Source organism: Lissotriton vulgaris, chromosome 11 (assembly GCF_964263255.1).
Source record: "Lissotriton vulgaris chromosome 11, aLisVul1.2, whole genome shotgun sequence".
Lineage (NCBI taxonomy): Eukaryota > Metazoa > Chordata > Amphibia > Caudata > Salamandridae > Lissotriton > Lissotriton vulgaris.
The window spans coordinates 587,356,161-587,371,422 of NC_141699.1; the positions used below are offsets into that span (position 1 = coordinate 587,356,161).

Consider the following 15,262-nt stretch of genomic DNA (forward strand, 5'->3'; position numbering starts at 1 on the left):
TCTGTTTCAATGTGAGGTCGCTCGTCGGAGGGGTAGGCGGAGGACTGTTCTGGGATATTGCGCATTCGATGGGACTAGAATATTTGGGGGGTGAGGAGACCTGTCTCAAAGTTGCACATGCCCCTGACATAGAAATCCAGACGGAGCCCAATCATTACGTATCCTTGCAGCCAGTTGGACACCCGTCACACAAACAGACCATGGATGCATGACAGATGAGCTGGCATGTAATTTTTGGTTGACAATCTGGCCTCTGCGTATGACTATTTTGTTGGCTGCTAGGCTCACCTTGAATTTTTTTTTATTTTTAGCAAACATGTGGTCTGGAGGCATGGTCTGTCAAGCAACATAGCTCAACCAGCAGATAGGTAGAAAGGCTATGGTTAAGGTCATATTCAAATGAAGCATAGCTTTGTGTCGGTAAACCAAAGTGGCAGAAAAACAACCTCAAACTGCCACACCATTCTGTGAAATTATAGATTTTTTTAATGTTTTGTTGGATTGCTGGTGCTACATAGTAGAAATTGTTGCGTCACTTTTATGAAGGAGATTTTGAAAATAGTCAAAGTTATTTTTCGGCCACATATATCTCGCATTCCCCTGTGAGTGGACACACAACCACGCAGCCCTGGCATTTAAACTTTTCTCATCATTCAGGTCCTCATGCATGATGGTGAATCTTACACGGATTTCGAACTGGTAGAGTAAAAGCTACTGGTGTAAAATGGATACACTCAAAGTAGTTTAGTCAAAGCAATTACAACATTAAAACTGCGGGTCTGCAACAAAAGAAGTCTGTGTTACTTGTGCTACGTTGTCAGCAATGGTAAACTGTTTGTAATTAGTACACGTTCCCATCACTCTCCAGTTCCAGGATGTATGATTGAAAAGCAAAAATGTGTTCTGGGACTTTTATTTCTTTCATTTACGTTTATGAAAATAGCCTTTACCTGCACAAGGTGCTGAACACTCTGCAACACCTAGGCTGTCAGGGAACATTACACAGTTTTCGTTAGATCCCAACCTGCATGCTTCAATTTGTCCTGGCTATTATGGATGTGAAGCAAGGGAGCACATTCCCCCAGCCAGAGAAGTACCTGGATTGACAGAGACCAACACTTGGTAAAATAAATAGAGACAGAACCTCAGCCAGGTGGATCCGGAGGCTTCTGGGTCAATTATGGCAACTGCCCAATTTACAAATGTGACTTGCAAGGATTCACCACACCCAACATAATGACAAAATAAAGACACTTATCTAAGTATGATTCTCCAACACCTCAGAGTAAAACTTGTATGATGTCAAAAAAGAACCACTTGAAGCCCTGCTGCATTTCTTTATCACCCGGCCTGGTATCTTAGGTTAGACCCCTCAGATTACAAATTGGGCGCCACCATACAAGTTCTTCAAATTCGGGACTTGTGTTCTTCTCAGGCGACATCTACATGCATAAATTACATGGTGGTCAAAGCCATAATGTCAATACTGGCAACATTCTTGAAGAAGCCAGAAGATGAAGGGACATCTGCAATCTGGCAATAAAACATCTGTCTTCTATGATCAGCAGAGGGATTTTTCAGTGTTGACTATTAATCAAGTTGGTCAATCAATCAGGAATTTGTAAAGCGCAGCAAATCACCTGTCAGGGTCTCAAGGCGCTGGAGTTGCAGCTTGTATTGTGGTGATCTGTCATTCAAACAGCCAAGTGTGGAGTCCTTTCCTGAACTGCTGGAGCGACGGGGCAATGCAGGGGAAGGTCGTTCCAAGCTTTGGCCGCCATGTGTGAGAAGGAGCGTCCTCCACTGTTGCTTCAGAGGATCCAGGAGGGGTATCTGCAAGGAAGAGCGAGGCAGATCATAGGTGTCTGGTTGATTGGTGGAAGGTCAAATGTTTGCTGATGTAGGCTGGTCTTCGTTGTGCAGGGCTTTGTATGGGTGGACGAACATCTTGAACTAGCATTTCTTATGGATCGGGAGCCAGTGTAACTTCCTGATATGGGGTTAAGGTGGGTACATCTGTGGAGGTAGAGGAGGAGTCTGGCTGCTGATTTTTTTGTTATTTGTAGCCCCTTTAGGATGCATGCGACGATTCCTACGTACAGTGCGTAGTCCAGCATGTTGGTGACAAGGGCCTGCATGACGGTCCTTCTGGTGTTGATTGGGAGCCACCTGAAGATCTTACGGAGCATGCGTAGGTTGTGGAGACAGGCGGATGAGACTGCGTTGACATGTTTCTTCATGGAAAGCTTACTGTCCAAGATGATGCAGAGGCTGCAGGCGTGGTATGTCGGGCCAGGGGAGGGGCTGAGTTCAGCAGGCCACTATGCTTCCTTCAATGGAGAGATGTTGTTCCTAATGATGAGGACTACCGTCTAATCCGTGTTGAGCTGGAGACAGTTGTCCTCCATCAGGTCGGCAACTTTCACCATACATCTGTGGAAGTTATTTCTGGTGGTGGAGGGGTTTTCTGAAAGCAAGATGATGAGCTAGGTGTCATCGGCGTTCAAGATGATGTTGAGTCTGTGTATCTGATGTTGGCTGGGCGGGGGAGGAGCATGTACATGTTGAAGAGGATGGGGCTGAGGAACATTCTTGGGGGACACCGCAGATCTTCTTGGGTCCAGAGGTGAACGGTGGGAGGCTGATGTTCTGGGTTCTTCCGGTGAGGTATGAGGTGATCCATTTGAGGGCATGGATTCCAATGTGGCGGAGTCTATTGATCAGAATGTGATGGGAGACTGTGTCGAAGGTAGCCGATAGGTCCAGGAGGATGAAAGCTGCAGTTTTGTTGCGCTTCAGGAGGGCCCTGATGTCATTAGTGGCTGCAATCTGGGCTGTCTCAGTATTGTAGTTGGCTTGACATCCGGACTGAGCGGGATCCAATAGGTTATTGCGTTCCAAGTGTTTGGTGAGTTGCTGGTTGATTGCCTTTGAGAACTTTCACTGGGAAGGGGAGCAGGGAGATGAGCCAGTAGTTTTTCCGTTCTGCTGGGTCAGCAGATGATTTCTTCAGGAGGAGCCCTCACTTCAGCAGGTCTACAGTAGTCAGGGAAGGAGGCCTATGTGATGAAGATGTTCAGGATTCTCTTGAGCTCCAATCATCTTTCTCCCAAGGTTGAAGAATTGGTGGGACAGGCGTCTGTGGGTGCACCTGAGTGCATGGAGTTCATGATGGAGATTGTGGCTTGAGTTGTGAGAGGGTCCCAGTTGGTGATCAGGTGTTTAGGGTTTGTGTTGGCAGGTGTGAGCGGGCTGATTCTGTCGGCAGCAGTGGGTTGGAGTTTGAAGTTTTCATAGATGACACATTGGTGAAGTTGGTATGCCCGGTTAGAAGGTGAACAGACCAATCAGGCTTTACTTAGCTCCTTAAAAATGTTCCCTGCATGTGCAGATTTGCAATACAATGTGCGACAGTTTGAAAGTTCTGCACCATATTTATATTGCAGGTCAAGGAGGGAGAAATCAAGCATACACAATAGATTTTATCCAATTATAATGCTAACAAAACTGAATAAAGCATGTAGGTACCGAAACGTATCAGCAGTTATAAGTGTATGATTAACAACAGCAAGGTGTTAGATGTGCCAATTAATCATACTGCTGTTCATTAGAGCACTAGGAACATTTGTATCATTCCGCAGGAATGGACAGTAGAAGATCCTTCCACAATCAGATTCTCAGTACAAAAAAGAATATATCTTTGATCGCCACAAGATTTGCATTTTGTTCCAGGGCACATCACTAGAAATAGGATAACCATTAATGGGGCTGATAGTTCATGATTTTTGGGGGACTAACATACAAGAAGCTTTATGCTGAAAACAATGTGATGCAATGGTCAATATATTAAAACGGTCTAAATAGGAAGCCTTTAGACAGACTTTCTCAAATGGAAAAACACAATCTACATTACTAACACAAAACATAAGGCATACTAGCATTCTAGAGGTGTTACAGTTGGAAGTCTGCCATACAGAGCCTTATAGAAGCCCAGTATGGAGTGGATGAAAGCTCCTGCAACAATTTTGTGAGAGTCAGAGTAACAGGGTCACAGAAACAAAGAACCTTGCAAAGCTAAACTTAAACCTACACAAATTGGTTACTATGGCGATTTGGGAAATCAGACTCCTATCGGAGATCATGACGACAACTAGATATTTAACTCATTAGCAATGGTCACAAGACCTTGAGCAGAGTAGGAGCAAGAGGCCAAAGTGAAGGAAATGCAAAAATATATTTCAGCCTCAGGGTCATAAGTTCCATTTTGGTGGTGGTGTGTATAAGTTTGCTGAAACTTAGCCAATCTGTACTTTTATGGAAATTTGCATTTGTTGTCTATGAGGCATCAGACAGCTGATTAATCATAAGCAAATCTGGTAATCATCCATGTAGGAATAACAATTTAGTCCCCCTAAGTGTAACAAATAAACATTAAAACATAACAGTAAACAGTAGTCTACTGCGGTACCTCTCTTGTTACCGGCCGGGATGATTGGTCCTAACTTCACATTGATATCCAGTTCTAAGAAAGGAGGAGAACCAACGAACGGCTCTCTCGGAAGCTCCAACTGTGTAAAAATTCTAAATCAAGAGTGTGTGAGAAACAAAATTGAATGCCGCAGAAAGATCCAACCTCATCATGTTCTTTTTTCTGAATGATTTGTCTTAACACAATAATAAAAAAAAACGATAATACAGCAGCGCCGAAAGCTGGGTGAGCAAGGAGAAGGATGCTCCGAAACGCGTACGATTGAGGCCGAATAAAATACTTTAAGTCACCACACAAGGTGTCATCAATCTTGGTTTAAAGGAGTTGTGCACGATATAGATATATATCTGTGCCACTCTTCTTCGCTGACACCTTATTGCCATTTACATAATTTATTTTCGGTCTGTGGCGCACGGGCCAAGCACAGATTAATTAACTTTAATTAGTGCCCATCTGCTGCTTGTGGTGTAATTGAAGTACTATTTCTTTTGCACTTTAATTATCGCGCAAACTGGACCCAACTCCAAGGTGTTGGGAGTGTTTTACATGGTCATAAATTCAGATTCATTTTTGTAGCCACTGGGGAGATTAAGTGATTTAACCAAGACTAACAAGCTGTTGAGTGGACGCAGAAACTCAAACTTGTTTCCCCACTTACGAAGTCGGCAGCTCTGGCAGTAACGCTACATCTTTCTCACCTCCTCAACCCTCTCTTTCTCCATTGTGTGTATAAATAAAGGAGGAATGTTGGATCCTGTACCCAGTGCTGGGGTTGCCTAACAATGCTGCTGCCAGGTGTTGATTCCATGACCTTCACCCCTTCTTTCTGTTTTTTTGGCACATCTTTATCTTTCTCTTGCTTCTTTATTCTCCCTTTTCTGCCTCTCCCTTGCTGTGGGTCAAAGTGTCATGATGCTAAACTGACCTGCTACAAAAATACGTTTGGATGCCAATCATCGACAAACATCAAGCACTACCAGGACCTTCTTTGAACTACACGTTTCCTCGATCACATGCACTCATTAATATACTTTGTTTATCAGAGTGTTTTGTGACCCCTTGACAGCACTAACATGGAACTCTATGTAGTTATTTCAGATATTTAAAGAGTGCCCCTTCTGCCACGACACTCACTCCAAACCTAAGGGCATAGACTGGTACACTAGGCAGTGGAGTTGATTGGACCAGTTTTGAGCCGCATTTAATCTGCGCTCCAGCTGCAGGCACTGGAGATAGACTTGCAGGCTTATGAGGCACATCTGCATATCTGCCTTTATTCTGGGGGCTGTGACATATGCTTGCATAGGAATATAGTCGGTATGTGTGCCAAGCAGTGAATCTGCTGACCATTCTGTGTCTCTTATGCCACACAATACAACTCCGATCCACACAATGCCACTCCACTTCGCTACACTCCAATAGACTACATTCCACTCCACACATTTCCACTTCATGCCACAATGCCACACAAATCCACTCCATGCTACACAATACCACATAATTAAACTCCACTCCACACAACGCATTCCACTCCACACAATGCCACTCCATTACACACAATTACACTCCACGCCACACATTACCACTCAGTTACACTCCATTCCACACGGTGTTACAGAAATCTACTCCACATCACATAATGTCACAATTCAGCTCCACTATACAAAATGCCACTCCACGACACACTACTCCGCTCCATGCCAGACACTTCCAATCCACTTAACACACAATTCAATTCCACTCCATTCCAATCAATGCCATACAATTCCAATCCACTGCACACAATGCCACACAATTCCACACCACGCTCCACAATGCCATGTAATTACACTTCGCTCCACAAAATGCCCCAAAATTGCGCTCCACAAAATTGCTCTCCACCCAATGCCATGCAATTCAGCTACACCCCACTACATACAATACCATAGAATTTCACTCCACACAATGCCACTTCACTGCCCTCTGATCCACTCCATTCAACACAATAACACTTAATGCCACTCCACATGATAACACTCCATGCTACAAAATGCCAAACAATTGCGCTCCACTCCACACAATTCCACTCATTTATATGCCACAATTTCACTCCACCCCACACAATGTTACTCAACGCAATTCCAATCCACACATTTTCTATCAATGCCACACAATTCCATTTCAATTGCACACAGTTCCACTTCACGCTACATGACGACACAGATTTCTACTCCAATCAGTTCCACTTCACGCCATACAGTGCCACACAATTCCATTCCACACAATTCCACGGCCAAGCTACCCAATGGCAAATAGTTCCAATCCACTCAGCACAATACCACTTCACTCCAATCCACAAGATTTCACTTCACACAACTCACATATTTGATTGCAAAGATACAATGCTCCACTTGGTCAAATCTCGAGTCCTACTTGTCCATTCTATCTTTCAGATGGTCCAGTAAAGTATTTAGGGAATCTATGTTGGCATAAGTTGCTTTTAGGCTGCCTTTCATTTCAAGGAGAATCACCTTCTTATTTATGTTCACTTCTTTTGGATCTGGAGAGCTCTAGGCAAAGTCTGCAACCTCCACTGAGTCACCAGGAAGTTTAGCGTTTTCTTTTGTGATCAAGTTAGCTCAGCCTGTTTGCACCTTGTCGGACGGTCGGCAAATCTGAGCGCGAACTTGTGGAGCCTTGACATTCAAGACTCTGAGTAGCCGAGGGTTGCAGCAGCAGGTTTGCATTTGATTGGCAAACCAGCAAGGAACACCAAAGCACCAGAGTACTCACCCAGCATAAGTGTCGATCTCAGTTACCATCCCCCAATCGTCCAGCTGAGGGAATTTCCAGCATATGGCTATGCAGTTAGTTACTTTTTAGCAGTTCAGGTGGCATGGCCCTCGCCTGTCAGAAGGCTGAGAGTTGCATATATAAATCTATATTTCTAAGGAAGCACTGTGCATGTGGTGCAATTGGGGAGGGTCAGTGGCACAGCACAAAAGCTCATAGAGCTACAGTTCACCACCACATACAGCAGAGTCCCTAGGCCATCCAGAACAGCAGTCACCAAGCCAACCTCCATTTCTCGTTCCCTAAGATGGCCACTGGGAAAACTGCGACAACCTGCCAGCTAGTGGTGCAGCATCTGCAGCCCTTCTCTGCATAGCAGGGCCCAGGTAGTGCCACCTTGGTCACTGCGGGCAAGCAGCAACCTGGTGACAGCGTCAGGCTACTAGTAGACCGCCATGTCCTCCGTCCAGTGGATGCTTAAGTTGATCCTCAAGTGTCTGAAGATCTTGAAGCCCTCAGGCTGATTGTTGCAGGAAGCTGGGTACTCAGCAGGTTGCCAACAATGTGAATGGCTGCAGCAATGGGTAGGATTACGCAGAACTGTCAACCACATGAGTAAAGCTTCATGCGCAAGCAGCCATCTTGGTCAGCAGCGAAGCCCTTCCCTCCTCACAGGTCGATTAATTATTACAAATTTGTTTTTAAAATGGCCCAAAGCTCACAAAACAACATTTATTACCAAGTCTTGATCTGAAGACAGAACCCCAGCAGCAATTATCTCCTTTAATGCAAATGTGAGTAGGGTGCAAGATTTCTTAATTTTTTCCCATCACTTAAACCAAGGTACCCAGGTGGGTGTATATGAAAATTACACTTTCTGTACAGATGTGGTAGTACCCATACAGTCTCATGAACTTCAAAATATCTTGCTTTTTCAATGTGTTATAGAAAAGACAAACTACTCTTTATGATTGTACTCCACAGCAGTTCCGTATTTCCTGGTATGTTCTCATTGGGCTATGCTGCTAATCACCACCACCGTGTTATATTCACCCAGCTTTCATTTCTAAAAATACTTAACCAAAGTTTTTGGGTCATGATCCTTCTATTCTATTCAGTGTATTCGTATATTGTAATGACATTTCCATGAGAGGTGCGGTTTCGTGTAAAACCAGTTCTCTGGCAAGAGCAGCAAATTAGCTTCACAAATGAGTAATACTTCTTGACAGAGTCCGCAAAATGAAAGGAGGCTGGGCTTTTTTTCTTTTAATTGGAGGAGGGCCCAGGCTGATCCGCATATGGCTGGTACCTGCCGGAGTCTGAATAGTTGGCAAAGAAAATGGACTACATTGCAGCACAGAGTAATTACCAATGGGTGAAATCTCAAGCTATCCTCCCATCACTTATGTTTTCCTAAACGACTTCAAACTAAAGCTTTCCTGGGGAAAAGGTAACATAACAGCGTTTACACACCTTCTGGTTATGTAAATTAAACCCCTTAAGTAACCAACCCAGTATCTTGCCAAGTGACACCCACTTATCAATCCCAGAAATATTGTGTGGATAGTGACTTACAGAATATAGTGTTCTCTTCCGTGTAATCCTTTTTGCAGTCGAGTCGCACAAGTGTGCCATAGTTAAAATCTTCCACTATCCCATCAAACCGCATACAGAATGGCCGCCAGATCTAAAAAAAAAAATACTGTAAGAAAATATCCTAACAGTACTATATGTCTTTTATGCTTTTCTAACAACTACTTTGCTAGGTTATTTTTAGGCTACTGACCTCTGCCAACTCTACCACCATTAATAGGACAAAAAACAAAAACCTGAACAGCTATAGATCCATTCAGAAGCAAACCATTAAGCACTGTTTCACAGCCACGTGGACACAAATATAATCTTAGTCAAATCCTTTCGTTAAATACACACTTGCTATTTCTTAGTCCATGCAAAGTCCACCTCCATTATGGGGGCAGAAGCTCTCCAGCTCCACCAAGGGAGTACTTTTACACAACACTTCTAGTTACTAATATCAAAACATGTGTGGGAAACAACTACAAAACTAGTGCAGGTCATTAGACAACTACTCCAAATAGCATTCTCAAGAGACTTACAAAACTAGTATCTTCAACTTGATACATTTATCCCACGTAGTTTGCCTATTACCAATCTAGGGACAACATGCATACCTCAAAATCATGCCTGCAGTTTCACACAATGTATTTAAAATAATTATAGCTCTTACATTTTTCTGTGTCACTACATGCTTAAGTACAGCAACAAATTTATGGGGACTCGTCTTGTATGAGGTTTTGAGGGGCGCTCCAAACATGCAAATTATTACTATGTAGGGCACACTATAGACAAACGTCCTGCCAAAAGCAAACAGAGTAAGCCTATTACTGGACCACCAGGAAGCTTTGTGCGGCCTTCGAGCTGCTATACAAATGTTGCCACACAATAAGTCAGCTCCAACCTACAGGCTACCACACACTTTCAATTATTCAAAAGCATTTATCCCTAAAACTTGCAGCTTTCTCTGAACAGTGAGAACAATGTGAAACTTATTTGAGTAAGTCACGGACTTTATGAAGAACTGAAAGCATGAGCTCTGGACTTTGGTCCTCTCTTGTCAGTGCATGAAGTTGTGGGGGGGGAGGGGGGGGGGGGGCACTGAACAGTGAAAATCCTGTTAATCCAGGCAAATAGGAGTACCAGGGAGGCGCAACTACCAGAGAGACTGAGCAATCACTGACATTAAATGATGTGGAGACGTTTTATTTTTCACTGCTGTGATCAGCAGTTTGTTACTTTTATTGCTATTATATGGCGAACCATCTACTCCTTACCAAAACACTGTTCAAAATAATCTGTATTACATATGTAACTGATTTCAATGGATCTGTAAGCCATGATGAAAACAAATAAAAAAAATATTGGAGTAGTTAAATCTTTTAGGAGAACCTGCTGGGATCAATAATAGTTTCAACATAGTGTCACACTAGATGTCAGAGCTTTACACTACTTAAGTATACAGTGTACTTCATTCACAACCAGAAATCTCACAATTGAGCCATGTTCACACTTCCTAGAGAGCATTACTCTAAATAGTGCACCCGTGTACATTGAACATTGTATTCTTGTAAGGAGGCAGCACCCATAACACTTTCCTTTCCACACATACACTCTCCTAGGTTTAGCCAAAGTACACATGTGGTATCATGTTACCTCTTTAGCAGCTTCCGATTTTAGCTCTTCGGGGTCCAGAACGTCAATTTTCAGATCATTAAAAGTTGTCCGGAAATCACTGTAGATGCGGTCATCAAGTTTTGTTAGCTTCAAATGTTTGGGGTCCACAGATGAAATCAGCTTACAGAATAAAGAAGAAAACGTGAGGTCAATGACAAAGGTGAAAGGTGAGCACACATGCGATTATTTGAGGGCAGTGAACCAAACAAAGGTGAATTCCTGGAGCTTCGATAACTTTGGGGCTAGAAAGAAGCACTGGCAGCCTTAGTGTTACTAGGTCTGTGTCCTGCCATCACGCTGACTGAGCAGTTAACCTTGGGAAAAACTACATTCACATTCAATTCATGGGAATACTTGATAGCAAGTATGATGTGTATTTGCAAACACTGCTGGAGAGCAATGAAGTGATGCCTAGAAATGATGAGTGATTGCTTACAGGGACATAGGGAATGTAGGTTTATATTGGACGGGGAAGGTAGTGATCTTTGAACTGATTTATGGATATGCTTTTACTGCAAATAAGTAGTCAGATTAGGCTGGCTTTAGTATCCTCATTTTTCTTCTTGCATTCTAAAAGCACTGCTGAGTGTAGCCAAAAAGAGAGCATCACATTCCTCAGGTAGAAACTAATGTGTTTTTTTCTATTTTACTTACATTGAAGTAGACCTCTGCATGCTGGTAGGCCTTCATGGCCCAGACCATCTCAACGTTGGGCTGAAGAAATGGAAAAAAAGAGTAAAAAAAAAATTCTGTCGCATATTTTGGAAGAAATACAACCTCCCACCACAAGCAGCTTCCTCCTGTTTAGGAATCCCCACTATTGAGTTCATATCACTTGTACAGTAGCTAACATTTCACCACCAATTAACTGTGAAAGCCAAAGGAGTATTCTATACCAGAGTGTAAAACTATAAGATGAACATGTAAGTGTGTAAGGTTTCTGGGTGCGAGCTAATGACAGTACTAAGAATTAGGATTATAACGCTCAAGTGGGGGAAACTCAAGAGGCCTACATACACCCGAACAATACACCGTGGGGCAGGAGACATGAGCCTAACCAAAATTTCTGGCATCCCAGAGACAAATGCCCATCCTTTGGTTTGCCGATAAGGCTTGGGACAAAAGTCATAGGAGACAGGCTACTAGCAGAAGAATGGTCATATGCTGGCTTTAAATAGCTTTTCGCCAAGTGAAGTGAAACACTACATATTTATCATTTAATAAGAAGCAAAAACATCAATCAACAAATGTAGACAAGCGATTTTCTGCCCATACTGCACTTTGAAATATGACAAAACAGAGTAATTGCATTTTTTTGAGAGTCCAGTAAAAGAATGATCTCTGAAACAACCCATTGTGCCTCCTCTATTAAAGAAGAAAGACCTAAACCCTCAGCTAACAAGTAATTTTAGGATAAATCCCCACTTTACCATTAATTTCAGAAATATTAGTATCAGCAGGTAAAGCTCAGTTGCAGCATTATCTCGCGAGAAATATTCTGTTCTCAGACGACTAGTCCGGTTTCAGATACTGTAGAAAACGGTGTTGGAAATTAAAGATAAAAAGACAAGCAGCGGGGGGCGCTAGAGGGCGCCGGGCAAGATGGCCGCACTCATGTGAGGCTTTACCGAGACCGTCTAAAATCCTTTCAATATCCTGCACATCCTGCTATCCCCACCGCCCAGCTTGATGGCAAATGAAGGCTGAAGCATCAAGGCGACAAGTGAGGCGTTTGTTCGTCGCCGAGCGGAACGTGAGAGCTGTTTTCCTGGCGCGGATATCCTGCGCCGGAGTCTGGCCTGGTAGAGTGCGGCCCTGCGTTTCGGGCCTAGCGACTGCCTCAGAGCTTGGCGGCTCTTTTCCCTGAGCGAGGGTGCGAACAGGAGGGCGGGAGACACCCGCTGGAGAAGGCGAAGGCGCACCTTGCTGGAACGGAGGAGGTCGGTTGTCCTACGGCCTAGAGCTCGGCCCTGCTGGAAGCGGTGAGTGGGGTAGAGGCCTAGGCGAGTCCGGTGCTGCGGAGGCGGCGCTGGGCCGCACCGTACGAGCTGTGACCGGCGGGGAGGCGGGCGGGGCGCGGGCCTCGGCGGCGGAGCAGAGCTGTTGGTGTGCCGTCGCTCATACGGATTCAGGGGACCGATCCTCGCAGCGGAGAACAGTGGAAGAGCTCGGGGGGAGGTCTGTGTGAGGGCTCCTGGCCTACTGCGTTTCCTAGCTCGATCCCCGCCCTGGAGAAGCCGCGGCGTCGGCAGGGGAGTCCGAGTGCTTTCCTAACCCGTCGACTCTAAGGTACTAGTTCGGACTATACAGCTGGGGCGCTTGGTCTGTTGTCTGCCCACGAGATACTGCTGCTAGGCTTGGCTGACGGCCCGAGAGTCGCCATGGGCAGGCCAGAGAGGAATCAGCCTAAAATCACTTTTGAGGCAAAGAAAACTACGTTGTCTTCCTCGCAGGTACCGCCGGACACTGAATCTGCCGGGGCGGTTGGCGGTACCCCGAACCTGGAGGCCACATTGGTGGCGATGCAAAAAACGCTTCAATCCATAGAGGGCACCATGGAAGCGGTCAATCATAGACTGGGCCACATGGCGACACAATTTGACCGGCAAAACGAAAGAATGGGCGAAGCTGAACAGAGAGTGTCGGCCACGGAGGACGGACTGGCCACGGTAACGACTAAGGTGTTTAATATGGAGAGAGTTTTGGCTGTAATCCAGGCGAAGAACGAGGAGTTGGAAGGGAGGTCCAGACGCAATAACATACGCGTTACGGGCCTGCCGGAGTCTACGAACGTTGGTCGGATGGAGGACTTCATGGAGCGCATGCTGGTTGACATTTTTGGTTCTGAACAACTGTCACGTGTTTTTATAGTGGAGCGGGCACATCGATCTTTGGCGAAACGACCAGTACCTGGGGCGCAGCCCCGTCCTATTATTGCTCGCATTCTTAACTATAAGGATCGTGATGTCATCTTGAGACTGGCGCGAGAGAAGGGTACTATAGAATATCAGGGAAATAAACTTGAATTTTATCCCGATTTCACTATGGCGGTGCAAACGGCGCGGAAGGAGTTCGCCCGGGTGAAACAGCTTCTTCGCGCCGAATATATCCCATATGCCATGCTGTATCAAGCACGTCTTCGGATTGGAGCTCCATCGGACAACAAAATCTTTGCCTCCCCTAAAGCGGCCATGGACTATGCGGAAAAGCAGAAAAAACGTAAAAGAAACTCGAATATAGCACAGGAAGGAGAAGAGGACCTACAGGATGAAAAGATCTAAGGGCCGAGCGGCGTGGTCCCTGCTCACCTAACCTGCCCCTGCTGTTTTTGCCTTGTTAAACTGTTTTTGTCAAATTGTATTGCCTGTTTTGCAGTCTTGTGTATTTTCCTTCCTGTTTGCCGCTGTTTTTGCTGCCGTTCGTCCTCCCTCCTCGCTTCCCGCCACCGCCGCCAACCCCGCCCCTTTTTGCCTTCTGTACCCTCCCCGCTCCCGCCTCCCAGCTGCTCCGCCCCCCGCGCACTTGGCCATATATGGCGACCGTGCGACGCAGGTGAGTGTGACCTAGTTCTAGGACACCCCCGCGCCGCACGGCCACCAGCTGCTGCGTGTGCTCTCCCTGCCTGACTGCCTCGTGACCACGCCCCCTGCCCCCGAGCGGCGTGGTCCCTGCTCACCTAACCTGCCCCTGCTGTTTTTGCCTTGTTAAACTGTTTTTGTCAAATTGTATTGCCTGTTTTGCAGTCTTGTGTATTTTCCTTCCTGTTTGCCGCTGTTTTTGCTGCCGTTCGTCCTCCCTCCCCGCTTCCCGCCACCGCCGCAACCCCGCCCCTTTTTGCCTTCTGTACCCTCCCCGCTCCCGCCTCCCAGCTGCTCCGCCCCCCCGCGCACTTCGCTATATATGGCGACCATGCGAACGCGCAGCGGGCGCGCCGTTTGTGCGCCGAAGGCGCGCCAAAGGTAAGCCCGTCTACGCCCGTCCGCGCCTGGACCGCGCCCAGTGCCAGGACCCCTGGCCCCCGCCGAAGCAAGACGACCCGCCGGACCTACGACGCCGCAACACTCATCGCACTCAACACCGGCCGAATCCCGGGATGCTACCGAGCCACCCCGAGACGCACCCACGGACCCTTCAGCTGCCACGCCTGCAAGTTCACCTACATCCGGACCTGCCCGGCACCAGCACCGGCCAAGCCGAACACCAGCAGCAACCACCTCAAGTGCATCCTACTCAACACCCGCTCCGTCCCCAGACACGCCATCGAACTCTGGAACCTCCTAGACGCCACAGCCCCTGACGTTGCCTTCATCACGGAGACCTGGATGAACGCCTCTTCAGCGCCCGACATCGCCATCGCAATTCCAGAGGGCTACAAGATCACCCGGAGGGACCGCACCGCCAACCAGATGGGAGGAGGCATCGCCATCATCCACAGGAACACCATCCGAATCACGACTAGCACCGACAACACCCTCACAACCGGCGAACACCTGCACTTCCAGATCCACACCGACCCGAAGACCACCCTCAGAGGCACCCTGATCAACCGACCCCCGGGACCACGCACTCAATTCAGCGAGGACATCGCCGACTTCGTCAGCCCGCATGCCCTCCCCTCCGCTGACTATATCCTCCTAGGGGACCTCAACGTCCACCTGGAGAACAACAACGACCGCAACACCAGCACCCTGCTCGACAACCTCGCCAACCTTGGACTCAAGCAACTGGTGAACACCCCCACCCACCTCG

General features: G+C 46.4%; 1 protein-coding gene across 2 annotated transcripts in view; it reads right to left on the bottom strand.

Annotated features, from left to right (window-relative positions):
- The window catches only part of PBDC1 (polysaccharide biosynthesis domain containing 1), a 45,269-nt gene that overhangs the window by 4,822 nt on the left and 25,185 nt on the right, over window positions 1-15,262 (bottom strand). Inside the window, exons 3-5 of one of the 2 annotated variants that reach the window (XM_086943675.1) lie at window positions 11,168-11,227; window positions 10,493-10,633; window positions 8,837-8,948 (exon numbers count right to left, since the gene is read on the bottom strand). In XM_086943675.1, the coding sequence (XP_086799801.1) occupies window positions 8,837-8,948; window positions 10,493-10,633; window positions 11,168-11,227 (313 nt within the window). The remainder of the gene's footprint in view (window positions 1-8,836; window positions 8,949-10,492; window positions 10,634-11,167; window positions 11,228-15,262) is intronic. The other variant, XM_086943676.1, reaches the window with a different exon arrangement.